Source organism: Melanerpes formicivorus, unplaced genomic scaffold (genome assembly GCF_026170545.1).
Source record: "Melanerpes formicivorus ecotype bairdi unplaced genomic scaffold, bMelFor1.0.p_v2 SCAF_11, whole genome shotgun sequence".
Taxonomy (NCBI): domain Eukaryota; kingdom Metazoa; phylum Chordata; class Aves; order Piciformes; family Picidae; genus Melanerpes; species Melanerpes formicivorus.
In genome coordinates, this window is record NW_027142363.1 from 16,592,759 (window position 1) to 16,618,511 (window position 25,753).

Here is a 25,753-nt window from a genome sequence, read left to right on the forward strand (position 1 = left end):
CTATGAAAATCTGTCAGTCTTTTTGTTGCTCTTTTCCAGCAGGGAGCATTGCAGTCAGAGAATAGAATAGACCAGGTTGGAAGAGACCTTCAAGATCATTGAGTCCAACCTATCATCCAACACCACCTAATCAACTAAACCATGGCACCAAGCACCCTATCAAGTCTCCTTCTGAACACTTCCAATGGTGGTGACTCCGCCACCGCCCTGGGCAGCACATTCCAATGGCCAATCTCTCCTTCTATGAAGAACTTCTTCCTGACATCCAGCCTAAACCTCCCCTGGCACAGCTTGAGACTGTGTCCTCTTGTTCTGGTGCTGGTTGCCTGGGAGAAGAGATCAACCTCCACCTGTCTACAACCTCCCTTAAGGTAGTTGTAGAGAGCAAGAAGGTCACCCCTGAGCCTCCTCTTCTCCAGGCTAAGCAACCCCAGCTCCCTCAGTCTCTCCTCATAGGGCTGTGCTCCAGACCTCTCCCCAGCCTCGTTGCACTTCTCTGGTCATGTGCAAGTGTCCCAACATCCTTCTTGAATTGAGAGGCCCAGAAGTGGACACAGGACTCAAGGTGTGGCCTAACCAGTGCTGAGTACAGGGCACAATGACATGGCACACTTGGTGCCATGGTTTAGTTGATTAGATGGTGTTGGGTGATAGGTTGGACTTGATCTCAAAGGTCTTTTCCAACCTGGTTAATTCTAATTCCACATTATTTGTGTAAATCTGCCTCTTCTAGGAAAATCCTGTTGTCTATTAAAAAAACCCCAAATACTAAAAGTATTGAAAGGTTTTTAAACATGGTAGGCATGTCTGCTATAACTTGCTGTTTCTCTGCTAGATAGTCACAGATGACATTGCTGATGTGGAGCTGCCTGATGATAATTGGAGCTGGGAGGGGAGGCAAGGGGAAGATGGGAGATAAAGGTCATAATCTCCCATGCTGATATGCTGTGGCTCTCCTTCTCTAGAGAAGAGCCTGTGAATGCATGGCATGCTGTGTGTCCCTTCACCTGTCTGCTTGCTAAGAAAACCTGCTGAATGCCTCCCAGTGGGACCCTGATCAGTTCTCTTTCTAAATCAAAGAGGATGTCTCTCTTTGGAACAAAAAAAAAACACCCGAAAACCTGCAAAAAGAAAACCTTGTTTTTTGTCCATGTTGTAAAATGGCTTCATGCATCATAAACACTGTGGTTATTAAACCATTTGTAGTGGGTTGAAGTTCCCCCCCAACATAAACTTTGCCAGATCAACTCAGTTAGAAGCAAATGAAGCTGTATCTACAAGCACTGTCTACACTCTACAGTGGGATGCAATGGATATGCACAAAATAGACAGGAGTTACAATATTGTACAGGTATTTACAATTAATAAACAGCACAAGGACCCCCCTGGCCAAGGACCAGGGGAAGCTACCAGCTTCTCCCTCCCTGCACTCCCCTTACGCCCCTGTACAAAAGGGACAAAGGAAAAGAGCAGAGGAGTTAAACATAGCCAAGGCCAGACAAAGCATGCAGATTCTCTCTCCTGAGAGAAGCAAAACATCCAGAGATCAGAAGAGAGAAAAGGGCAGAATTGTTATGATACAGCTCCTCTTTTTCCAGATATTTACCCAATGAATTTGTTTAGAACAATCTTTTGTTTTCCATTTTACACCCAGTGCTGATTTGTTTATATTTTTCTACTTCTCTGCTCAAAATCTGTAACTGAACTGTAAAGGCATAGCCTAAAACCACACCATGCAGTGCAGAAGTTAGATACTTGGTTTTTTTCTAGAGACAGGAGGCAGAGTGCACAGCTTCAGTAGTGGGGAATCTTGCTTATTCTCTAGTGTGGCACCAGCAGGGTTGTCCAGGCTCAAGGGCTTCGTTTACACAGTGCTAAAGCAGAGCAGTGCCTAGGTTTAAAATAAATGCAGGAGTTCAGGGAGGGGAAATTGTTACTCCCATTGCAGAGTTGGCTGCACTATTATATATATATTTTCTTTTCTTTTCCTGTCATAAACTGTTGTGATTTTGAAAGGGCTACTTCCTTCCCAGACATGCAGTGTTTAGTTGGCAAATGAAACAACATTTTGTTTGAAAAGCTCTTTTGAGATGAAAGGCATCAGCAAAGTTGTGGCTGTGTCTCCCGTGACTGCATTCGTTGAGGAGCTGGACTGTGTGTTCTGAGTGTTTCTGATGCAGAAGCTCAAGTGCTTAGTCTGAGCCAATTTACTCACTCTTCAGCTCTTACTTTTTTGGCTTTAATTGGCTTCCTACTGCATGTCACATTGCATTTTCCTTTGGCTGGCGGATGTAGAGTCGACCTCCTTCTCTGGGCTGCTAAAAGAACATGTTTTATAATTAGATAGAGCTGTCTAGTGCAGGCTGGAGAGGAGCACCTTGTGCAAGAGTGCTGAAGCAGAAGGGTGTTCCTTGCAATGATATTATCTTTTCAGCCTTGTGGGCCACTCCACAAATTGCTTCTCATCTTGTCCTTTCATAAATGATATGTAGATACAAAACCTGTGTGAAGATGAAGCTCCTAGAAGGCTTTTGTCATCTGTAGCAATGTCCCTAATGCAAAAGCAAATCCTCACCAGCCTGTTCCTCAAGGAATAATATAGCTTGTTGAGAGCTTAAACAGAGCAGCTGTTCTGTAGATCCTGCACAAATTTTCTGCCTTGTTTTCTTGGTTATCCTAAAAATGACAAGTTGCTATTCAGTGTACTTGGATTGACTTCACAACCTATCTATGCAGACATCTGATTTCACTGTTCTCTTTGAAAGGATTTCATTTAATGACAGCAATGAGATGGTGCATCTAGGTGATGGGACAAATTAATTTAAGTACCTTCATGCACCATTGCTAGGGAACAAACACTAGCTTAAAACTGCCTAGAGGGCCCCTCAATTTAGGAAAGATGTTGAGTTGCTGGAAGGTGTCCAGAGAAGGGCAAGAAAGCTGGGGAGGGGTCTGGAGCACAGCCCTGTGAGGAGAGGCTGAGGGAGCTGGGGTTGTTTAGCCTGGAGAAGAGGAGGCTCAGGGGGGACCTTATTGTTGTCTACAACTCCCTGAAGGGAGGTTGTATCCAGGTGGGGGTTGGTCTCTTCTCCCAGATGACCGTCAACAGAACAAGAGGACACAGTCTCAAGCTGTGCCAGGGAAGGTTTAGGCTGGATGTTAGGAAGAAATTCTTCCCAGAAAGAGAGATTGGCCATTGGAATGTTCTGCCCAGGGAGGTGGTGGAGTCCCCATCAATGGAGGTGTTTAGGAAGAGCCTGGATGAGGCACTTGGTGCCATGGTTCAGTTGATTAGATGGTGTTGGGTGATAGGTTGGGCTTGATGATCTCGAAGGTCTCTTCCACCTGGTCTATTCTGTTCTATTCAACTATCTTATATCTGTTAATACAACATGCCCTTGATTATTGTTCTACCTTGAGCCACAGTTTCTTTGTGTTGCTGGAGGAGTATTTAGTGTGTTCCCCTGGGAGGAATCTCTGATGAAGTACTTGGCAAAGAGCCATGTGATTACCCTGCTTTTTGGATGTTTCTGGCTTATTTCTGCAAAAGCACCACTGTTCCCTGGTAGTCCTGTCACTTGTCTAATGATCCAAAGGAGCAGGTCCCATCCTTTGTATACTGGCCTCTTTGCAGGGACATCATAGAATCAATAAGTTTGGAAAAGACCTCAAAGATCATCAAGTCCAACCTGTCACCCAACACCTCATGACTACTAAACCATGGCACCAAGTGCCACATCCAGTCCCCTCTTGAACACCTCCAGGGATGGGGACTCCACCACCTCCCTGGGCAGCACATTCCAACAGCTAACAACTCTCTCTGTGAAGAACTTTCTCGTCACCTGGAGCCTAAACTTCTCCTGGCACAGCTTGAGACTGTGTCCTCTTGTGGTGCTGGTTGCCTGGGAGAAGAGACCAACCCCCACGTGGCTACAACCTCCCTTCAGGGAGTTGGAAACAGCAAGGAGGTCTGTCATGAGCCTCCTCTTCTCCAGGCTAAGCAACCTCAGCTCCCTCAGCCTCTCTTCACAGGGCTGTGCTCCAGATCTCTCCCCAGCCTTGTTGCCCTTCTCTGGACACCTTCCAGCAGCTCAACATCTTTCCTAAACAGAGGAGCCCATAACTGGACACAGGGCTCAAGGTGTGTCCTAACCAGTGCTGAGCACAGGGCAGAATGACTTCCCTGCTCCTGCTGGCCACACTATTCCTGATGGAGGCCAGGATGCCATTGGCCTTCTTGGCAACCTGGGCACACTGCAGGCTCATGTTCAGCCAGCTGTCAACCAGTCCCCCCAGGTTCCTTTCTGCCTGGCCGCTCTCCAGCCACTCTGACCCCAGCCTGTAGCACTGTCTGGGGTTGTTGTGGCCAATGTGCAGCACCTGGCACTTGGACTTGTTGAATGCCATCCTGTTGAACTCTGCCCATATGTCCAGCCTTTCAAATAGCTCCTTGCAATTTCTTCTGGTGTTTGGCAACTCAGTAAAGATAAACTGTTGTATTTGGGCAAGTAATCCTGTGCTCAGGCAGGTTTGATGTCCAACATTGCAGTTTATGATACTGAGTTCCTACTAAACACATCTTGGAAGGGCTCAGTGAAACTGGCAGACACTGGATTGTCAAAGTTCTGTTATTTTCTGTCACTAGTGTATCCTGTTCTGTCCTGCTTCATCTATTTCTACTGTTACATGGAAGTGAATTTAAGAACATGTCACCTTGTATTAACAGTGAGATGTATTAGGTGTCATGAAAAAACAAATGCTTCTGACAAATTTACAGAGTTTCAAAACTTTTGTATCGTGAAAACTGCAATGAGATTGCTGTAGGAATATGCAGGGGGTGTGTATGAGTAACACAGGGCACTGCAGGAATCAGGTATTTGTGGAGGCTCCTTGTTTAGCTGCCAGAGTAAAATGGAGTTCCCATCTTGCCAAGATCAGTCTGCAGCAGTGCCTTCCTCTACAGCCACATGAAATGTTAATCTCTAATGCACTGCAAAGAATATCACACCTTATTTAGTAGCTAGGGATACTCTGCTGTTGACTGCTGCAGGACAAAAGGCAGAGCTGTGAATTCACAGCTTGCCAGGTACTGAGCCTCCTGGGTCGTCTTGAAGTGCAGCTTGTGCTGGAGTGTCTGCCCTGTTCATTTTTCTCCTTAACTATGGGCAAGGCACAGCAGATGTTCTGCAGTAAGTTCTCATTCTCATATCTTGATGCTGTATCTGTGTGCTTCTGCCTTGGAAGAATCCTAATTTGTCTTAGAGTCTTATTGTTTGTAAAGTATAAAATAGTGACTGTTACAGGCTGTCCCTCTTCCTTCCTGCAGCCTGTTCCCACTGTACTCCTTCCAACTTTGTGCTAAACTGAAACTGCTTGTAGGACTGTGCTGTGGGGAGGGGTTATCATCATTGCTTTGCAGCAATATAGGTTATGCACTCTGAACAGTCTGTTGAGCAGTCCCAGTGTCCTTTGGCCTGCCTCTAATGAAGGTACTTATCACCCCCATCCTTATTTCATAGTACCATAGTATCAGTCAGGGTTGGAAGGGACCACAAGGATCATCTAGTTCCAACCCCCCTGCCATGGGCAGGGACACCCCACATGACATCAGGCTGGCCAGAGCCTCATCCAGCCTGGGCTTAAACACCTCCAGGGCCGGGGCCTCAACCACCCCCCTGGACAACCCATTCCAGGGCTTCACCACTCTCATGGGGAAGAACTTCCTCACCTCCAGCCTGAATCTCCCCACCTCCAGCTTCATTCCATTCCCCCTAGTCCTATCACTACCTGAGATCCTGAGAAGTCCCTCCCCAATAGTATCATAGTATCAGTCAGGGTTGGAAGGGACCACAATTTCATGTCAAAGGGTCTGTATCACAGTATCACCTAGGCTGGAAGAGACCTCAAAGATCAAGTTTGACCTGTAGTGACCTTGGAAGGAGAGAAATTCAGTTGTTGGTGCTAATCTAAAAAAGAAATAAGTAACTCTGCAGCCCTTGGCATGTTAGTCATGGCTTTGTCACCTCTGGACTGGCTTAGCGCAGCGCACGGTGTGCGGGTGTACCGCTGGAGACACGCAGGGCAGTGTTGTCTGCTTATTTTAGTGTCACAGGAGAAACATCAGCATTTGAGGAGTGCCCTCAGGATTCTGAGGTGACTTCTCACAGTGGGCTGATGGAAGCTGGTTTGGCTGTCAGGCAGTGCTTTAAAGCTTACCTGCTGCTCTTACTGCTCTTTCTTAAGAGGCTAAGTTGAAGGATTGATTGGGGCTGCAACTTAAGACCTACTGAGGAAATGTCAAAGCCCTGCACGTTTCTTTAGGTTTTTTTTTTGTTCATTATCTTTCTGTACCAATGATTTACTGTATGGTGCTTGTGTTTAGAGAGATCTCAAAAGACAACTGGCTGTGGAGCAATGCATAAGCAGTGGAGGTTTTTCTCTCTGATTCACATGTGAGTGGTGGAGAGAAGTCCAGCTTCCCTCTTAGGACTTGTCAATCACTTGATCAGGTACATAGCTATCTTCTGGGAGGGGTATAAGGGCTAAGAGATTAGCCCCAGTTGATGTTACAGATGAGTTTAAAGCAGTACTAGTGTTGAATACAAAAGGTGATGGCACTGTTATGACTGAGCTTGTACATGTGAACAGCCTGAAAAGCAAAACGGCGTGCAGGGAATTAGGAACTGGAGAGGTAAAGGCAGTGTCAGCCCTTGGTTCAACTGTTTGCTGAACTGTAACTGATGTGCAAAAAATCTTCTTTCTCTTGTAGTTTTGATCATTGTGTACAGCTGCTTCTGCAGTTTTTAAATACCCACAGAAATCTTGATACTTCTCCATGCTGCTCTGGAGGGGACAGGCTACACTTTAAAACAGGTTCTCCAGTGGGTGATTTCTCTCCATGAGACTAACTTTGCCCACACCTGCATACCTATTGGTATGATAGTTCTGAGCCAATGAGTGGAGTTTTACTTTGCATCAAGAAGACACGCAGAGTGATAGGAGGGGAAGGTTCAGCAAGTATATTGGTGTTGATGTCGTTAGCTGGTGGCTTTCCCAATAAAGCTGGTAAATTAGAGCAGTTGTGGGTTGCTGGACTGTGCACTTGGGGGGAAGGGGGAGGTGTCTGCTTAAATGTGACTGCCTCTGTGGTATCTCAGATCATCCTTTTGGTCTAGTTGCTATTGATGCTGTTATAAACACCTATTTGGTTTCAGCAAGATCTGCCCTTTGGTGTTTTGGCTTCTCCTGTTCTACCTGGCTGGTAAAATATTTTGGTGTGGATGTAGAGCCGGTGGGATGCAGCAGACTGTTCATGTTTGGAGTCTGAATTCAGGTAGTATTCCTCTAGTTCTGAAAAACTGTCTCTGATTGGAACTATGAACCAAAGCAGTTTGTTCTTTTGGGAAGTAGGAACCTGCCAAAATCTGTGTGCATCTGCTGGGGTTATTCTTTGTGCTAGAGAGCCAAATCAACCAGAAAAGCCTCTTGCTACATCTTTGACAGGTCCTCTGGCTAGTTTAAGTGGTTCACTCTTTTGCCTGGAGCATGACATGCTGCTTTCCCAGCCTTCTGCAGAGAACTGCTGTTGTTCTGTCCTAGTGAGGCAGTCCCACAAAGCGTGGTCTGAACACTGTGTGCTCCTCTGCTCTGGAAGGAGCCTGGTCTGCTCATGCTCCAATGTTCTGAGACTTCCATGAAAGAGGAAATGTGTGTTAGAAACAGGTGTAGCTGTAGAAATCCAGCCAAGCAAACTATGTCTCTTGAAATCAGTTCTTCCTTTTCAATAGCTGGGTAGGCAGGGAAGCTCACCTGTGTTAGGCAAACTGTGGCCCTTCAGGGCAGAAGTCACTATACTTGTTTTTGGAGAAAGTCGACTTAGCATTCTTCTGGCCCTCAAGTTAGGGGAGAATTAGTTTCCTGATGTCAGCAGAAGACTTACAAAAACACCTGATTAGATTATGCTTCCACTGTAGTAATGAATGCCACATAGTGATGTTAATGTGGCTAGTGATGTCCCTCAGGGGTATGTGTTGGAACCAGCGTTGTTCAATATCTTTATCAGTGATACAGACAGTGAGATTGAGTGAGCCCTCGGCAAGTTTGATGATGATGCCAGGCTGAGTGGTATGGTTGACAGGACTGAAGGATGGGACGCCATCCAGAGGGACCTAGCCAGGCTAGAAAAGTGGGCTCAGGAGAACCTCATGAGGATCAGTAAGGTGAAGTGCAAGGTCCTGCATCTGGGTTGGGGCAGTCCATGTTACCAGCACAGGCTGGGGGATGATGAGATCGAGAGCCACTCTGCGAACTTGGGGGTACTGGTGTATGAGGAGCTGGACATGAGCCAACAATGTGCACTGGCAGCCCAGAGGATGAATTGTATTCTCAGCTGCACCAAAAGAAGCATGGCCAGCAGATTGAGAGAGGTGATTCTGTCACTATATTCTGGTGAAACCTTGTCTGGAGTACTGTGTCCAGCTTTGGGGCCCTCAACACAAGAAAGACATGGACCTGCTGGAGCAGATCCAGAGGAGGGCCACAAGGATGATCAGAGGGCTGGAGCATGTCTCCTATGAAGACAGGCTGGGAGCGTTGTTCAGCCTGGAGAAGAGTCCCCATCCCTGTAGGTGTTCAAGAGGGGATTGGATGTGGCACTTGAAGCCATGGTTTAGTTAGTCATGAGGTGTTGGGTGACAGCTTGGACTTGATGATCTCTGTGGTCTTTTCCAACCTTATTGATTCTATGATAAATGTTAATGGAAAACACTGCTGTTATTAATTCTAGCTTTTGTGGAATGGGGTGCCCAGCCTTACTCTGTTTCTGTGGTTGAAGTTTATCCTGGTAACGTCTTTAATTGTCTGTTCACTCTCTGTTTATTCTCTTTCCTAGCCTTCTGCAGAGGGCGCATCGTGAGGGTGCCGCAAGGTCCTCTCATTCGTGTCCTAGGCACAGAGGTGGTGATCCCTTGCAGTGTTAGTGACTACGATGGACCCAGCGAGCAGAACTTTGACTGGGAGTTCTCCCGGGAGTCTGACTTCGTGCGGATAGTGAGTACCTGGGATCCTACCTTCACCTCTGAAGAGTACCAAAGGCGTGTGGGCCGCGGGGATATCAAACTGAGACGGAGCAGCAACGACGCTGTGGAGCTTGTGATTAGAAACATCCAGCCGGCTGACCAGGGGAGATACAAATGCTCCACGCCCAGCACTGATGCCACCGTTCAGGGAAACTACGATGCGGAGGTTCAAGTGAGAGGTATTTCTGAGGAGTGAGGGGTGCTCTGAATTTGTTATGGATACTGATTGTGGATGTACCTGTAAGAGTGGTGAAATCCTGCTGCTTGTGGGCATTTTATTTAGTTGTTTCTTCTCCCTGTTACTGTTGGGAAGGGGAATGGAATGGGAAGGGGAATGGAATTAACCATGTTGGAAAAGACCTTTTAATTCACCTAAAGCCAACATTGAAAACTGGCAAGTGTGATAACAAAGACAAGTGAGGTGAAGAGAGGCTGTTTACTATGAATACCACTTTCTCTCTTGTCTGTATGGTAAATATGTAAATAAAAATGAGAAAACTAAGCAGTGAGTTTTCTAAAAGTGTCTGCAAATATTTAATGTCCCTGAAACTCTGGGCAAAGAGGATGACTTCAGTTACAAAACCTTAGCTTGTCTTCTCTCTCTTATTTATAGTGTCCTTTAGAGAGTCTTTCTGGGTGAAGGAGGTTACCTTCCATTTCTCCTTGAGCATTTGATACTGTAGTCATACTCCAGCTTTGTTCTGTCACGCAAGCTTTTGCAGTAGTAGCTTGTGAGACAGGTTTTTTTGAAGTGTCTTGTCTTTTACTCCCATGAAAATCATGATGATTCTGGGTAGGAGTAGTCAGAGTGATGTTATGTGGATAAGAAGCTAAAGCCAAGGGAAGGGTAAAAGACTTTGAACGCTTGTTGCGTTTTGTTTGGAGCCCTTCTTCCAATGGATTTTTTTGACTGAATTTCCTCGTTCCTGGAATATAGTTGTGTGGGAAAAGGAATGATTGACCATGTGTTGCTCTGTGGTGGTTTTACTGCCTCATATCTGACCTGGTGAGTGTGGATGTTTTCTGTTTGCTTCCATTTCATGATGCACGTGTCTGTTTCTTTAAATAGTGATTTCCGATGGCTTGTCAGTGAGCGGCTCAAAAGCACGTTCCTCAATGTCTCTCAGGCTGTCTGAGGGCGACTCCTTCAAGCTGCGCTGCTCAGCAGTTACCACCTCAGCGGAGCACACTCACCTGCATGTGACTTGGCAGATCAAAAGTGGATCGGGTTGGCAGGACATCCTATCTTTGACTCACGAAGGCAAATTCCAGCCGGGTCCTGGCTATGAAGAGCGCTACCGCAACGGAGATGTCCGCCTGGACACGGGAGCGAATGACACATACTGGATATCGGTGTCCCAGGCCTCCTCAGTGGATGGAGGAGCCTACAGGTGTCTTGTGAGCGAGTGGGTGAGAGGGGCGGATAGCTCGTGGCAGAAGATTCAGGAGAAGAATGTGGAGATAGCAAATGTGATAATCCAGAGGACCGGTGAGTGCTACTGATGTCGTAGCTGGTACCTACAGCAGTGTTATGTCCAGACTGAGAATTTGAGAGCAGAAGTTGGGTAAACTGAACTAAGTGAGGACATATTCCAGGAGACACTAAAGTGCTGTTTTAGATAACTGGCCTGTTTACAACTTAGGTGCTAGAAAATGCCTGGCATGATATTTCTAGCTTTTATTTTGGCGAGAAGGAGGATGTGATGGTATGGAAGGATTAACTGAAATCTCTTAGATGCCTAGACCTGGGTTTTACCTCATCCTTACTTCACTTCAGATTGCTTCTAGTTTTCATATTTCATAAATAAACATTGTATTTAACCCCTGAGCACCCCAAAACTTTCCTCTGGTCTCATTAACGTGAAAGTGCCCCATGGCGGCGCTGGCTGTGTGAAAGTGCCCCACGGCGGCGCTGGCTATGTGAAAATGCCAAGTGATTCTGTGACAGATGTAAAGGTTTTCTGTGTGTTGTTTATCAAAATAGCATAGAAAGACCAAGAGAATGAAGGCAGGCAGTGATAATTCAACAGGCCAAATAATCCAGTCATTTTGTGATTGACAGTGGATCCCTGGCTTCCATGTTGGCAGGGGTCTAGCACAGGAATGGTTCTGTTAAACACATCACTACATGCTTGACTAAGGAGACAAAAATACATATAGTGCTGTGCTGAGGATATCCAGATAACCCTGCCAATATAGATTTCAGGAATAGATGCAGTAAGCACTTAATTGCATTAGCACTACCACTGCTAGTGGGAGGAGGGAGAGCAGAGGAGGCTGATGTGTTTTCCCATTCAGTAGGTGGAAAACCAGGCAATGATGGTCCCTCAGAAATGTGAGACTGTGATGTTGATTTGGAAGTGCTCAGACAGTAAGGATATCTTTTTTTTTTTTCATTCTTGTGATCCTTTAATCACTGTAGGGAGAACCCAGAACTTCTGAGGTTTTTGGCTAACTTGTTTGAATGCACTCTTAGTATCCTGTGAAATTTGACAGCATCAATCTGCTTCCTCTTTTCAGGGTGTCAGCTGCACAGCAGGTGCTTTCTGCTGAGGCAGGGCTTGCTTAGTTAGGAACTGTAATTCACTATTTTGTTTCACTTTTGAAGAGTTTGCTTTAAGTAAGTGAAGTTTAATCAGCAGCTGAAAGCTCCTCATGCTTGAGGATGGCCAGGACCAATACTAGTGCAGTTTTTTAGTGTGATTTGGGAGTGTGGGTTTGTTTGTGGGATTTATTTTATTCCATTTGTTGGGTGTTTTTTGAGGTGGTAAAAGCCCCACACCTGCAAACATTGAAGGTTAGGCTGGATGGGGGCCATGAGCAACCTGATCAATGTAAAGATGTCCCTGTTCACTGCAGGGGGCATGGACTGGGTGACCTTTAAAGGTCCCTTCTAACCCAAAGTATTCTGTGATTTTTAGCTCAGTTGTTGGCAGCACTGGCACTTTGTTAGGGGCATGAAGGGTTTTTAAGTGATGCTAAATGGGATAGGCTATTCTCCAGCAAAATGTTGTGAGAATTTTTACTCACACACCCTGTAGCTGAACTTCAAGAGCATCTTGTGCTAACATCTGAAACCTCATGCTAAAATTAACATGAACTGTAAATGGTATCATAGTATAGTATCAGTCAGGGTTGGAAGGGACCACAAAGATCATCTAGTTCCAACCCCCCTGCCATGGGCAGGGACACCCCACACTAGATCAGGCTGGACAGAGCCTCATCCAGCCTGGTGTTCAACATCTCCAGGCACAGGCCCTCAACCACCTCCCTGGACAACCCATTCCAGGGCTTCACCACTCTCATGGGGAAGAACTTCCTCCTCACATCCAGCCTGAATCTCCCCACCTCCAGCTTCATTCCATGCCTGTCTGCTGCTAGACTTCTTCACCTGCTGTAAACTATGGGGTTGAATTTGTGTAAACAAAAACAGAAGTGAAAAAACCCAACAAAACAAACAAAACCTGCCACCAAAACCCCCACACTCCAAACCACAAATAACCTCAACCCCAAAACAAACAAACCCCCCACAAAACCAAAAGATTGAGTTCACATACCTAATGAAAAAAGTCATGTCAAAGGTTCTTTGTCTAACTGTGGGGTTTTTTCTGCTGTTGCTCTTCTATCTACTTGTTCATCACTTTCATCTCCTAAAATCATGACATCTTTGGGCCTGACTTTGCTCTGATATGTCTTTTTCAATAGTGCCTTGTACACCATGTATATAACCCTAAGTGAGGGTTTAAGGAGTTATTTCTGCCTTCTGTTAGCTTCCATTTCATGCTTTTGCAATGCACCTGAGGTCAGTCAGGACTCTGACATGTGGCTGTGGCTGCTTCTCATCTAAATCTGTTTTCTTAGAGGAGCTCAAAGCCATCTCAGCAGAAATGAAGCTGAGTTCTAATGTAGTTCCTAGGGATTTCAGTGGACACTTTCTCTTCTGAGGGATAATCCTTGACCCTCTTGTGAGAACAGAAAATCCTGTATGTGTTTTCCTGCTAGACAAAGGTGACGTGTGGTCTGTGACTGGGACAAAGCCGTCATGCTGTTGGGTTGTACAAATCCTGTTCTCCTTCCCTTACTCCCTCAGCCCTCTTCAGGCATCCTTTTCTCAAGTGCTGATGTGTATTTCCCTTGTAATAGTAGATCATGAAGCTCAATACCCAACAGACATTTGGAGGTGGAGCTTACTGAGCATAAACTTCTGCTCTGAAACGTGAAGTCCTGGGTAATTTACAGTAGGCTCTTGTAAAATAAACCAACCAATGGGGTTTGTTTGGTATTTTTTGTTGTTGATTCTGTTGTTGGTTTTTAACATCTCTTCATTTCTAAGCTCTAGATGTGGTCATTTCAACAAGCAATGTGTCTGTGACTGAAGGGGACTCCTTGGATCTTACGTGCAACATCACGACAGACAGGAGCGGTGTTTTCCAGGCGGGACTGATGTGGTATTTTTCTGTGTCACCTGATGAGACTTTGTCAGATGCTCAGGTTTTGCTGAGCATGGACCATGATTCTGTTGTCAGTGACTCCACTCTCATCAGCCTGAGCCACATAGATAGGAACTCCTATCGCCTGTTAGTGCGGGATGTGGCTGTGGAGGACTCCGGCTACTACTTCTGCCAAGCAGCCGTCTGGGTACCGCTGCACAACGGGAGCTGGCATAAGGTGGTGGAAAGGACATCTGCACCAGTCAATGTGGTGGTGACAGCGTTAGGTGAGTGATTCTACTTTAAGAGTTCATTCCTTGGTCCCATCAGAAGTGGGAGAGGACCGTGCAGAATGGCTTCTGTGCAGCTTTTTCATTCGTATCTATCATCTACATGTAGGGTGCCCCTTGCATATAAAAATAGAGATGTGTCCTATGTAGTTTCCGCTCTGTACATTATAGGGTTTTTAGGATGTATCCCTTAGTGTGTGTCCCATCCATGCACACCACTTTCCTATGTCACTGAACAGTCTGTAAATGGGAAATGCAACTTAAAATCCTGCCTTGTTTTCCAGTGGTTGGAGCTGCTCCTGTTGTCATTTTGCCCCCTTTCACCTCCCTTGTACCATTAGCAGGGCTCTAATCCAGCCACAGTAGTTCTCTTTGAGCTCTGAACATGATAAAAGACTTTTCCCTGTATTTTTGAGTCATTTACCATGAAAATTGTTTATAATGGGAACTTAGAATGAACTCCAAGAGCTTTCAAAGTTGGGGTTTTGTTTTGCTGTTTTGATCACTGGAGAGATGTCCAACTGATGGATTTAGCGTGGGATGTAACTATACTGCTTTATTCTTCTCTCTCAACACACAAGTTCATTTTATGAATCATAGAATCAATAAAGTTGGAAAAGACCTCAGAGATCATCAAGTCCAACCTATCACCCAACACCTCATGACTAACTAAACCATAGCACCAAGCGCCACGTTGAGTCCTTCTCTGAATACCTTCAGGGATGGGGACTCCACCACCTCCCTGGGCAGCACATTCCAATGGCCAGTCTCTCTTGCTGGGAAGAACTTTCTCCTCACCTCCAGCCTAAACCTCCCCTGGCACAGCTGGAGACTGTGTCCTCTTGTTGTGGTGCTGGTTGCCTGGGAGAAGAGACCAACCCCCACCTGGCTACAACCTCCTTTCAGGTAGCTGTAGACAACAATAATGCACCTCAGTGTGGTGCATTTTTATCATTCAGTCCTAGAGGTGAGGGGATTTTGAGCCTTTTGGACAAGCAAAGGATTTCTTGTGCACTTGAAGTTAGGGCTTCTGTATGTTGCTTCAGCATTTCTGCAGCAAGTTCTTTTAATTCAGTAGTGGGGGAAAAATATCTACTTGAACAGAAACTTGGTGGTCTCTATTCTCACCTTTCTTTACTCCCCAGTTGTTGTTGGTTTTCCCTTCTTACAGCTCTGTCTATGTGTATTAGACCAACCACCAGCAGCTGGGGAATAGAGAGAGGTGAGAATAGAGACCATCAGTTTTTCTTTTAAGACTGGTTGACTGAATGAAGAACAGAAGCTATAGTTAAGAGATGTAACAGGCTTGTCTGATCTACCTGGCATAGAAGGGCAGGCTGACACTATCTTTGTTTGCACCCCTTTGCAAAGACAAGTCTGTTGTGAAGATCCAGTGTCTCATGTGTATGCTGTAGTTCGTGAAGCTTTTGCTTTGCGTTATCCCAGCTGCATTCTTAAGCTTTAGAGGTCTCTCTTTATGTGGATATCCTTAAAAGTGAAGTTGTTTAATTCTTAGTATTTCTCCCAAACTCCTGCAAAACTTCTACAAAGCCTGGTATTTCAGGGATAGGTCTAGATATGTCAGCCTACCTGTCCTGTCTCCTAGTTTAATCTTGGGGAGGGAATAGTTTTGAGCAGGTTGGTGAGAGTTCTGGAGTGCAGCCCTGTGAGGAGAGGTTGAGGGAGCTGGGGTTGCTTAGCCTGGAGAAGAGGAGGCTCAGGGGAGACCTTATTGAGACCTTATTGCTGTCTACAGCTACCTGAAGGGAGGTTGTAGCTGGGTGGGGGTTGGTCTCTTCTCCCAGGCAAGCAGCACCAGAACAAGAGGACACAGTCTCAAGCTGTGCCAGGGGAGGTTTAGGCTGGAGGTGAGGAGAAAGTTCTTCACAGTAGGAGTAATTGGCCATTGGAATGTGCTGCCCAGGGAGGTGGTGGAGTCACTGTCCCTGGAGGTGTTCAAGAGGGGATTGGAAATGGCACTTGGTGCCATGGTATAGTTAGTCATGAGGTGCTGGGTGACAGGTTGGACTTGATGATCTCTGAGGTCTTTTCCAACCCTGTTAATTCTATGATTCAGAAGCAAAGCTCAGGCTGGTGTTGCAGGATGCTGTAGGTAAGGTATCTGCACCTGCTAAAATTCATGAAATATTGATTGTGTTGGCAGCATGAGTAGGGGAGAACTGCCAGAGCTGTAGTCTTTGCTGTTAGTTCCCAGTCTTTGACTGGATGTGATTATCAGGGCCTAAACCCTCTCAAGCTACCTGTGCAGAGCCTCTTGTCACCAGAAACTGCTAGTACTGTCCAGTTAAACAGGCAGAGCTTCTCCATCATCAGAGGTACCTGAAGTAGGCTCATGTAAAAAGAGTGCACTCTGAAGCCTGTGTTTCAGAAATAAATACCTTTGTCAGAAGGTTAAATTTCTGCAAGAATGACTTGAAATGTTGAATTTTAGCATTGTGCAGAGCAGCTGAGCCGTGGCTGTTTCCAAGAATACTTACAATGTGTGCTAGAACTGTGTGATTAATGTCTTTGTTTCCTGTCTTCATTCAGCCATTCAGATTGTACATTCAACTTGTGAGTGTCCCCTCGTTCCCCTTGCACTTGTATGCCCTCCTGTTCATGTGTGTCCAGGTGCACTGCATGCTTATGGACTCTCTCATAGTGCTCATACCTGCAGGACTAGTCCTCACCCTTTCCATTCCAATTTCTCATTATTTGGAAACAGCAGAGAGTAAAATCTGCTTTCTAGCAGATGCTTGGTTGCTAGGGCAAGGGAAAGGAGAATAAATTTTCAGCTGCATCCAGAATTCACTGCCTCCTCCCCCTAATGGAAATTAAAAGATTCTGGAGTATTAACTCATTGAGTTGTCAGTGAGGCTGTTCTTTGACAGCTGACAGAGTGGAGGAATGAGGTTTATTCAGACAGCCTTTTATTCTTTCAAAATCCTCTGTTTGAGTGTCTGTCAGGGTGAAGCTCCTAACTGGAGTGCTGCTGTCAAAGCCAAAACTCTTTTTAGTGGTCCTTCTGCTTGCAAAGAAAACAAACCCAAAGTGATTTTCTAACCTGAGTTTCTTGAAGTTCCTGTGTAGGGAAGAGTTTTTGTGCTCATGCTCTTTGTTGCTTGTATAATATTAATTGGTCTTGAATGCCTTGTTTGGTGGGGGGAAGGGGAAGCAAGAAGAATGATAAGAAAATTGCAGAGCATGAGCTCTATCATGAGACCCTGGAGAAGACTAATCTTTTGTGAATGAGGAAGGGTAGCGTAGCTGTAAGATCTTTGGAGACTTACTCTGAAACTGGGTTTTGGCCACCACTAATGACCTCTGGTTTGGATGCAGCAGAGGAATTCTGTGTATTTTTCTTTTGCCTTACTTACACTGAAAATGTGCAGAAATTTGCACGTGTGTTTGCTGGCAGTAGGTACTACAGACCTCCACAAACAGTATTTCTGTGCTTGTGTGTTACCTGACACTGCCTCGGTATCACCAGATACTCTAGTTGCTGGTGTGTATTAATGCCCTTGTTCCTGCTAGATGCAAGGACACTGCATGCATAGCATTTAATGGTGAGAGATTGTTTCTGGAAGCTGACACAGCAGCAGCCAGCTTGCTTTACACAATTGTTTTTATCCTTTGCATCTGAAAGTCAAAAATGTCTGTGCACACACAGCTTGTGCAGCAGGACGATTAAGACGCTTTATTATTTTGGCTCGTGGGTGAGCTAAGTCTGAGTTCTATCCTTGGATTGCATTCTCTGTCCCAAGTATAGCAGCAGCTAATTGTCTCTAGGAGGGCAAAATGCCATACAAAACATAAAGCAAGAAATAAATATAGAGTGCTGAATACACTTGCTGTGTAAAAGCGATGTGCTGCGTATTGGCTGAACGTTTGGAGAGCTGGTCTTGTTCCTGAACTATAGTAGACACAGCAAGAGAGAAGGAAAAAAAAATCTAAGACTAGTAAATAAATATGTATTTTCTTTGTGGTATGAGGTTCTTGCAGTAATCTTTTGCCTTTACTTTCTCTGTAGTCTGAGAGAAAATAGTCATGAGGCTGCCTTATCGCTCTCAGGCTTTGGACAGCCAGCTATTTCAGATTTAAATACAACGGCTCCATTCTTAACCCATGAATGTCAGGCACTCTTTCCAAGTGTGAGGTATTCCAGCCTTATAGCTGTATGGCACATAATTCTGCCTTCAGACTGTGAAGCTCTTCTGATTTATGCATTTTAGACTCTTAACCTACTTAGTTTTTATGCTGCTTGCTGAAATTTACTTGGCGCCACTAGTAGTGGCCAGTGCCAGTGGTGGTACCCACAACCCCTGGCTTTAGTGTCGGAGTGGGTAAAGAATCTTACTTGGAAATGCAGGCCTAGGAATACTTGCATCAGACTGGTGCAAGTCTGAGAGCTGGAGTCCAAGTTTCCAGTCCTCATGTCTTGTAAGACAAATGTGTGTTCTGGCACTTGACTTCTAGCTCAGGTGCTTTCTCAGACTGGATGTTAAAAGTTACCAATCTTTTAATAGTCTCTCTCACTTAATCCCTTCTGCTTGTAGCTTCTAACCGATTTCCCCTGGGCTTTCTTCCCTGCAGAGCCAGACTATGAGGTGTTTCTGAATGCCTCTAAAACACCCAAGTTTTCAGATGACCCCACAGAGCTCAACTGTAGGATCACAAATGCGCAGGATACTGAAGCAAACATCCGCTTCACAGTTTCCTGGTACTACAGGCAGCACTTGCCCAGTGACGATGTGGCGGCAGAGGAACTGCTGGCCACAATGGCTGCAGACTGGACTCTGCTGCTTGGGGACCGGAGCAGGGAGCGGACTCACAACGGGGAGATAATCTTCTTTAAGAAGGCTGCTGACATCTTCAGCTTACGAATCCAGTGGACTTCAGAAAGTGACAGAGGGGATTATTTCTGTGTCATTTCTGCATGGAGTAAGCACCGCAACAACAGCTGGGTCAAGAGCAAGGATGTCATCTCTCCATCTGTCAGCGTTTTCTGGGCTACACAAGGTAGGAACCTTGCACTTCCTCACTGAAAGACCCAGACCCAGGTTAATTTTCTCCTGAGTAGGCCCATCAGCCACAAGGCCTGCTAATGGGCTTTGGAAATGGCGTTCTGTGTTATGAAGAGTCAAAGCCATTACTGCCACATGTAAAGGCCTCTTACTTGTGGAGGGTAGTAATTGCTTAACCAGTTCCATGCAAGACTTTGAAGTGCAAAGCAGAGATGTGTCAAACTGCTGAGGCTTCCAGGAGCGGGTCTGTCATTGTGACAGGGGTCCCATCCAGCAATGATGCTGGGGCCAATGCACTCTTTCATGACTTGAGGTATTTCACTGTCTAGAATAGCACAGAATTAACCAGGTTGGAAAAGACCTCAGAGATCATCAAGCCCAACCTATCACCCAACACCATCCAATCAACTAAACCATGGCACCAAGTGCCTCATCCAGTCTCCTCTTAAAACCTTCCAGTGATGGTGACTCCACCACCTCCCTGGGCAGCACATTCCAATGGCCAATCTCTGGGAAGAACTTCCTCCCCTGGCACAGCTTGAGACTGTGTCCTCTTGTTCTGGTGCTGGTTGCCTGGGAGAAGAGACCAACCCCCACCTGGCTACAACCTCCCTTCAGGGAGTTGTAGACAAGCAATGTGGTCTTCCCTGAGGTGGTGTTGGGTGATAGGTTGGACGTGATGATCTTGAAGGTCTCTTCCAACCTGGTTTATTCTATTCTATTCTATTCTCCAGGCTAAGCAACCCCAGCTCCCTCAGCCTCTCCTCATAGGGCTTGTGCTTGAGAACCTTCCCCAGTTTTGTTGCCCTTGTCTAGTATGCATCTTGCTGCTAGCAACAGGGTTGTCTTGGGGTGAAGAGATGAATGTCATTCACTTTTTCATCTTTGTGTACCCGTTTGAGAGGCTTTTTTTTTATCCTCTCCTGCCAGCCCATGTTTATAGAAGGCATTTCTGAGGAAGTTCATGGCCATAGTAATACCAGGATATAAAAAAATGAGAGTGGCAGGATGTTTTGTCTCACTCAGTGGATAGTGACTGAGGTGATGCTTTGTAATCCCCTGAATAGGCTAACCCTGCTTGGCTGGGCCACGACAGCAGTAAGCCACAACAGTGACTGAGGAACAATACAGAAGTCCAGTGGCTTGTCCCACTTGGTGGACAACAAAAACTATACCTGCTTGGCCAGAACCAAAATAACAGTAAAGTCATGGCAATGATCCTGAGGTATAATGCAACCTGGTTTATCATTTTCTTCCCAACAACTATGAGCAATCATTGAGGATAAAGCCACTTTGGCAGAAGAGTTCTTTCATTTTCAACTACTTTAGAACAAACTAGGTGATGACTATCAAAACAGAAAATCAAATAGAAGAAAACAGAGAGAAAAGAGGGAATGGAGAGAGAGAGCTGTTTCACCATCCTTGGATCTGGCATCGGTGTCTTGGCTCCGACTCTTGATCCATGGTTGGTGGGTTGACAAAGGTAAATGTATGCCCTCACACTTACAAGACCACACTTACTGTGTTGTTCTGGTACCACGTTTAGGGTAGGAACTGTCTTGCTTTTTCCTGGTTGAGTGTTTGAGGGGCTTCAGGGAAGTGACGGAATCAAAACTGGGCCCTCTGTGTCTAGGAACTGAAACTGGGTGAGAAAGTTCATGGGGGCAGCTGCAGGCTGAAGTTTGACCTGTCAGCTGGTGCATGCTCACACTGATGTTTTCCAGCCATAAGAGGGGGTGGGGTAGAGAAAAACAGCTTGCTGCTTTGCCTCTGCAGGGCTTGATATGTCTCTCTCCTAATTCCTCTTGTGTTATAACAGTACCAGCTCAAATTATTTGAGACAAGATAGCCCAAGTCCCCTCTTGGTCTTAGACACTGGGCAAAGGTATTGGGTTGCTTGGATCTGGGCCTTTTTAGGCAGAAGTGAACTAGCTCTAATCAGTATTTAAATTGACTCCAGGAGCATTTCTTAGGTTACCAGAATTGCTTGAAAGTGGTTTAAAAATGAGTGTATATAACCTGGATGTCCTGTAGAGTGATACCATTTTAGCTTATGTGAGGCCAAGTGAGAGGCTCTGTTGAGACAGAGACTGAAGGAATAGGTTAACCTAGGGGGTAGTGGTAATGTCTTTGGGAAGAATCTGTGCTTAGCTAAGCTGCATTTCCCCTGATCGATTTAACAGTCTAGCCACGGGCAGACAACTGTTTCAGGGGCAAGTAGTTTGAAATCACTTTAGAGTTTTTTGTGGCTAATCCCTGAACAATGAATTGGAGAGCTGTTGCTGTGATTCTGCTTCAGTGCAGAGAGAAATGGTGGGCTGCTTGCTCAGGACTCCCTTTATCTCCATATCAAGTGTGGTCTGTGAAAAGGTCGTGCTTTTTGCTGAAGCTGGCTTCTCCAGCAAGAGTGAGCTCTCTCATTAATGCTCAGTGCTGGGCACAATTAGTGCAGTTGTTATGCCCCAACACGGAGTGTGTGTGTGTGTGTGTGTGTGTAAGTGCATGCATGCGTAATGGATCCTTGCCTCCTAAGCAGCGAGGGAGACCAGCTGGAGTTGAAAAGTCTCAGCCTGTGTTGACATTTCTGAGGGAAAACAAACTGTGACAGGTGTGAACATTTCCTTCTTTCTGGTTTTATTCCAAACCCTGCTAATTTTGTAACACAAATAACAACGTTATAGTCCCCATGCTGAAAAGTAGATTTCGTTGGCAAAACACAGAGTTGGGGGATTTACAGTGTGAAAGTGAGTTCTCTTACAAACACTCAGCACTGGTCAGGGCACAACTCGAGTCCTGTGTCCAGTTCTGGGCCCCTCAGTTTAGGAAAGATGTTGAGTTGCTGGAAGGTGTCCAGAGAAGGGCAACAAAGCTGGGGAGGGGTTTGGAGCAGAGCCCTGTGAGGAGAGGCTGAGGGAGCTGGGGTTGCTTAGCCTGGAGAAGAGGAGGCTCAGGGGAGATGTTACTGCTCTCTCCACCTCCCTGAAGGGAGGTTGTAGCCCAGTGGGGTTAGTCTCTTCTCCCAGGCAAGCAGCACCAGAACAAGAGGACACAGTCTCAAGCTGTGTCAGGGGAGGTTTAGGCTGGATGTTAGGAGGAAGTTCTTCATAGAAGGAGAGACTGGCCATTGGAATGTGCTGCCCAGGGAGGTGGGAGAGTCACCATCACTGGAAGTATTTAAGAAGAGACTGGATGGTGCCATGGTTTAGTTGATTAGATGGTGTTGGGTGATAGGTTGGACTCAATGATCTCGAAGGTCTTTTCCAACCTGGTTAATTCTATTCTATTCTATGCTATTCTGACCTCCTCCTGACAAAGCACGTTGTATGTCTATAAAGCATGGTGGGGGCAATATAGAGATTTGATTCCCGCTTCTTCCCTTCCGTCTCTCACCCCCTCCCCCCGCCCCAGATGTCTTTCTCTGTGCAGCTTGTCATTTGCCATATCCTATGTGTGATCTCCAGGCTCAGCTGTGAGCCCAGTGCTGTAGCCAGGAACTATGAAGGAGTTAATGTGCTGCTGCCTCTGCACTCAGACTGTTTTGACGAGTATCTCTGGTGATTTGAGTCCCTAACTGCTCCCAGTGCTTACAGAAGTGAGCAGTGAGGCTCCCACGTGTTTGCCTAAGGAGAGAGCAGAAATTTGCCGCCTCCTTAGATAGCTTGTGCCTACATGGGGGCTTTTCCTCCAATTATTTCGTTACTTGCATTGTCTGTGTTAGCTGTAGAGCAGTGCTTGGGAAGGAGGACTTTGGAGAAATCTCCTTTTGGAAAAGGCAATTCTGAGTTTGTTTGAGAAAGGAGAATTTTGTTGTTGTTGTGTCTGTCAGTCAGCACAGGAGTACTCAGGATAAGGAAGCCTTTGTTTCCAGTGTAAACCTGTGAAGATGCCAAGGTCCCTTTTTTTGTGTGTGTTCTGTAATAAGTTGTATGTTTGCCATTTTAACTTAGGTTTATGTAACTTTTTGTCTTGTTCTGTTGAAACCAATACTGCTCATGTCTTTTCTGCTTACTCAGCTTTGCATATGCAGCCAGTTGCTATCACCAGGTCTGCCTGATTAGTTCCTTGCTCTCCTCTCCACTCTCCCCCTCCAAGGTGACAAAGGAAGCATTTTAATCTCACTTCAAAAATGAAAAGTATAAAATATATGAAGGTCTCTTCCAACCTGGTTTATTCTATTCTATATTGTTACTATTTGGTTATTTACAGTACAAATTCCTATCAAGTAAAAAGGGGTGCAGGAAGGAGGTGTGAGTGTTTTGATAGTTTAAAGGATAATTTTAGTGATTTGAGTGTGAGTACTGCCTGTATTTAAAGGTTGGCAGTGGAATGTAGGACTGATGTTTGTTTCCTAAATCAGTGTTGTAAACTTTGGTTCTGCATGCAGGTCTCTGCAAAAGAGGGTGTTATCTTTAGTGGTGGGTTGAAGGTTCCCTCCAGCATTAACTTTTGCCAGAGCAACTCAGTTAGAAGCAAATGGAGCTGTATTTACAAGCACAATCTACACTCTACAGTGGAATGCAATGGATATGTACAAAATAGACAGGAGTTACAATATTATACAGGTATTTACAATTAATAAAGAGCACAAGGATTCCCCTGGCCAAGGAGCAGAGGAAGCTACCAGCTTCTCCCTCCCTGCCTCCCCACCCCCCTGTACAAAAGGGACAAGAGAGAGGAGCAGAGAAGTTAGACTCAGCCAGAGCACACAGGTGATCTCTCCTGAGCGAAGCAAAACAGCCAGAGATCAGAAGAGAAGAGAAAAGGGCAGAACTGTTATTCTCTTATTCCAGATATTTACCCAATGAATTTGTTTGAATAATCTTTTGTTTTCCTTTCTACACCCAAGAGTGATTGATTTATATTTTTCTCTCTTTCTGCTCGAAGTCTGTAACTGAATTGTAAAGGCGCAGCTTTGTAATTGGAATTTCAAATCCCCAAGTACTGTTATTTGAGGCTTTGTTAATATTTCTGTTCTAAATGTAGGAAATAATTGTATTTGACATGATGTTCCTTGTCCTAAATGATTGCCCAGACTCTTCTATCATATTTAATTGAAAGCAAGGGTATCTTAATCACAGAATCACCAAGGTTGGAAGAGACCTCAAAGATCATGAAGTCCAACCTGTCACCACAGACCTCATGACTAAACCATGGCACCAAGTGCCACATCCAATCCTCTCTTGAACACCTCCAGGGATGGTGACTCCACCACCTTCCTGGGCAGCACATTCCAATGGCTTTCAGAAAATTGTGTGCATAAAGAACAGATGATGATTCTGCCCACTCACTTACCTTTACCATTGCTGGTGTGTAATAGCCACTGGTAGCACAGACATGCAGTTCCTCTTGAACAAAGAAATGCACCCATCTGCCAGGTGTATGTGCTGTTTTGGGTGCAGGAACAAAAAAGTACCCTAAAGAACCCTAAGTTAGGTGTTCAAGCCCTGGTCAAGGATGGCTGAACTCTCCATGCCTATGGCAACGTGCAGGTGAGGTGTTTCTACTCTTTGCTTGGCAGGAGAGCAGGCCAGTGAGGGTGGTTTAGTTGCATGTGCAGCAGTGAGGAGATGCTGTATGTACATGTATCAGGCTGTGCTGCAGGCCTTAGTGTGCCTGCTGTATTTCCAGAGCACTTGGTAGCAGAGCTGCTAGGGCTGCAGTTGTTCCTCAGGGTGCTGTGTAGCTGCTGCCTCCTACAAAGGCAAAGCTGTCATTACTTTAATGTGTGTTGCATTCCCTGTTCTTGCAAACTAGCTAGTGCACTGGGGATGAAGAAGCCTTTATGAATATTGCGGTGGCATTACTTGAGGCTGCTGCTGAGATGTTAGGCCTTGAGATTACCATTAGCTTGTGGCCATTGTGTTACTTTTCTGGTGGAGTTCAAGGAAGGCATTTGCTGTTTTCCTGAAGTCTCCCTGCCCTTGTGTCTATTAGGCTTTTCTAGAAGTTTTACTTCCTTACATTAGGCAAGAAGTCTATTTGGTCACTGTTCAGGAAGTACTCTGGAAGCTGAGCATGCACTTTGTGGTAGAGAGCACCAGGAGAATTATAGTGTGGCTTCCCCACTTGGCCTGGCCAGTGCTGGAAGGCAGACACAGGCACTGCCAGGCTCCACAGCACAGTTTCTTACTCAAAATTTTATCAGAATCATGTGGCTAGGATTTCTTCTGCTGCTAGCCCTCTGTCTGGGAGTGGTGCCCTATCTGGCTATAAGTTTTGGATGTGTTTTACTTAGGATCTCTTCCCCTACCACTTTCCAACATAAACTCTGCAGATTGCAGAGTCCTGTATATGAGTGGTTCTGTTTTGCTGGGCTTTTTATTCATGGAGTTTTAGAAGGAGGAGAGGAGACTCTGCATGGGGTTGCAGGCAGGTGTGGGGAGAGGCAAGCATGGAGTGTGGTGGTCAACATGCAGGCATTGCTTCCTTGGCAATTCTCAGGAGATTAAAAATGAGATCTCAAGCTGTAGTTTTTGGAATAATCTTTGATCTGTAAGGCCCATCTTATGCTTTAAAGTCTGAGTAGTTTCTGTTTATGTAGGAAACATGAAGATACTTTATTTTCCAGTTTAACCTTCCTTGCAAATTAGAATAGAATGGAATTAACCAGGTTGGAAAAGACCTTTGAGATCATCGAGGCCAACCTATCACCCAACACCATCTAATCAACTAAACCATGGCACCAAGTGCCTCATCCAGTCTCTTCCTAAACACCTCCAGTGATGGTGACTCCACCACCTCCCTGGGCAGCACATTCCAATGGCCAGTCTCTCTTTCTGGGAAGAACTTCTTCCTAACATCCAGCCTAAACCTCCCCTGGCACAGCTTGAGACTGTGTCCTCTTGTTCTGGTGCTGGTTGCCTGGGAGAAGAGACCAACCCTCACCTGGCTACAACGTCCCTACAGGTAGTTGCAGAGAGCAAGAAGGTCTG

At 45.6% G+C, this 25,753-nt stretch overlaps 1 protein-coding gene across 2 annotated transcripts in view; it reads left to right on the forward strand.

The window, feature by feature from the left end:
• PTGFRN (prostaglandin F2 receptor inhibitor) overlaps nt 1–25,753 on the forward strand; it is an 86,378-nt gene that overhangs the window by 25,429 nt on the left and 35,196 nt on the right. The window contains exons 2-5 of one of the 2 annotated variants that reach the window (XM_068144689.1): nt 8,891–9,256; nt 10,147–10,566; nt 13,417–13,794; nt 18,391–18,816. In XM_068144689.1, coding sequence (XP_068000790.1) covers nt 8,891–9,256; nt 10,147–10,566; nt 13,417–13,794; nt 18,391–18,816 — 1,590 coding nt within the window. Of the gene's footprint in view, nt 1–8,890; nt 9,257–10,146; nt 10,567–13,410; nt 13,795–18,390; nt 18,817–25,753 lie in introns of both variants that reach the window. The other variant, XM_068144688.1, reaches the window with a different exon arrangement.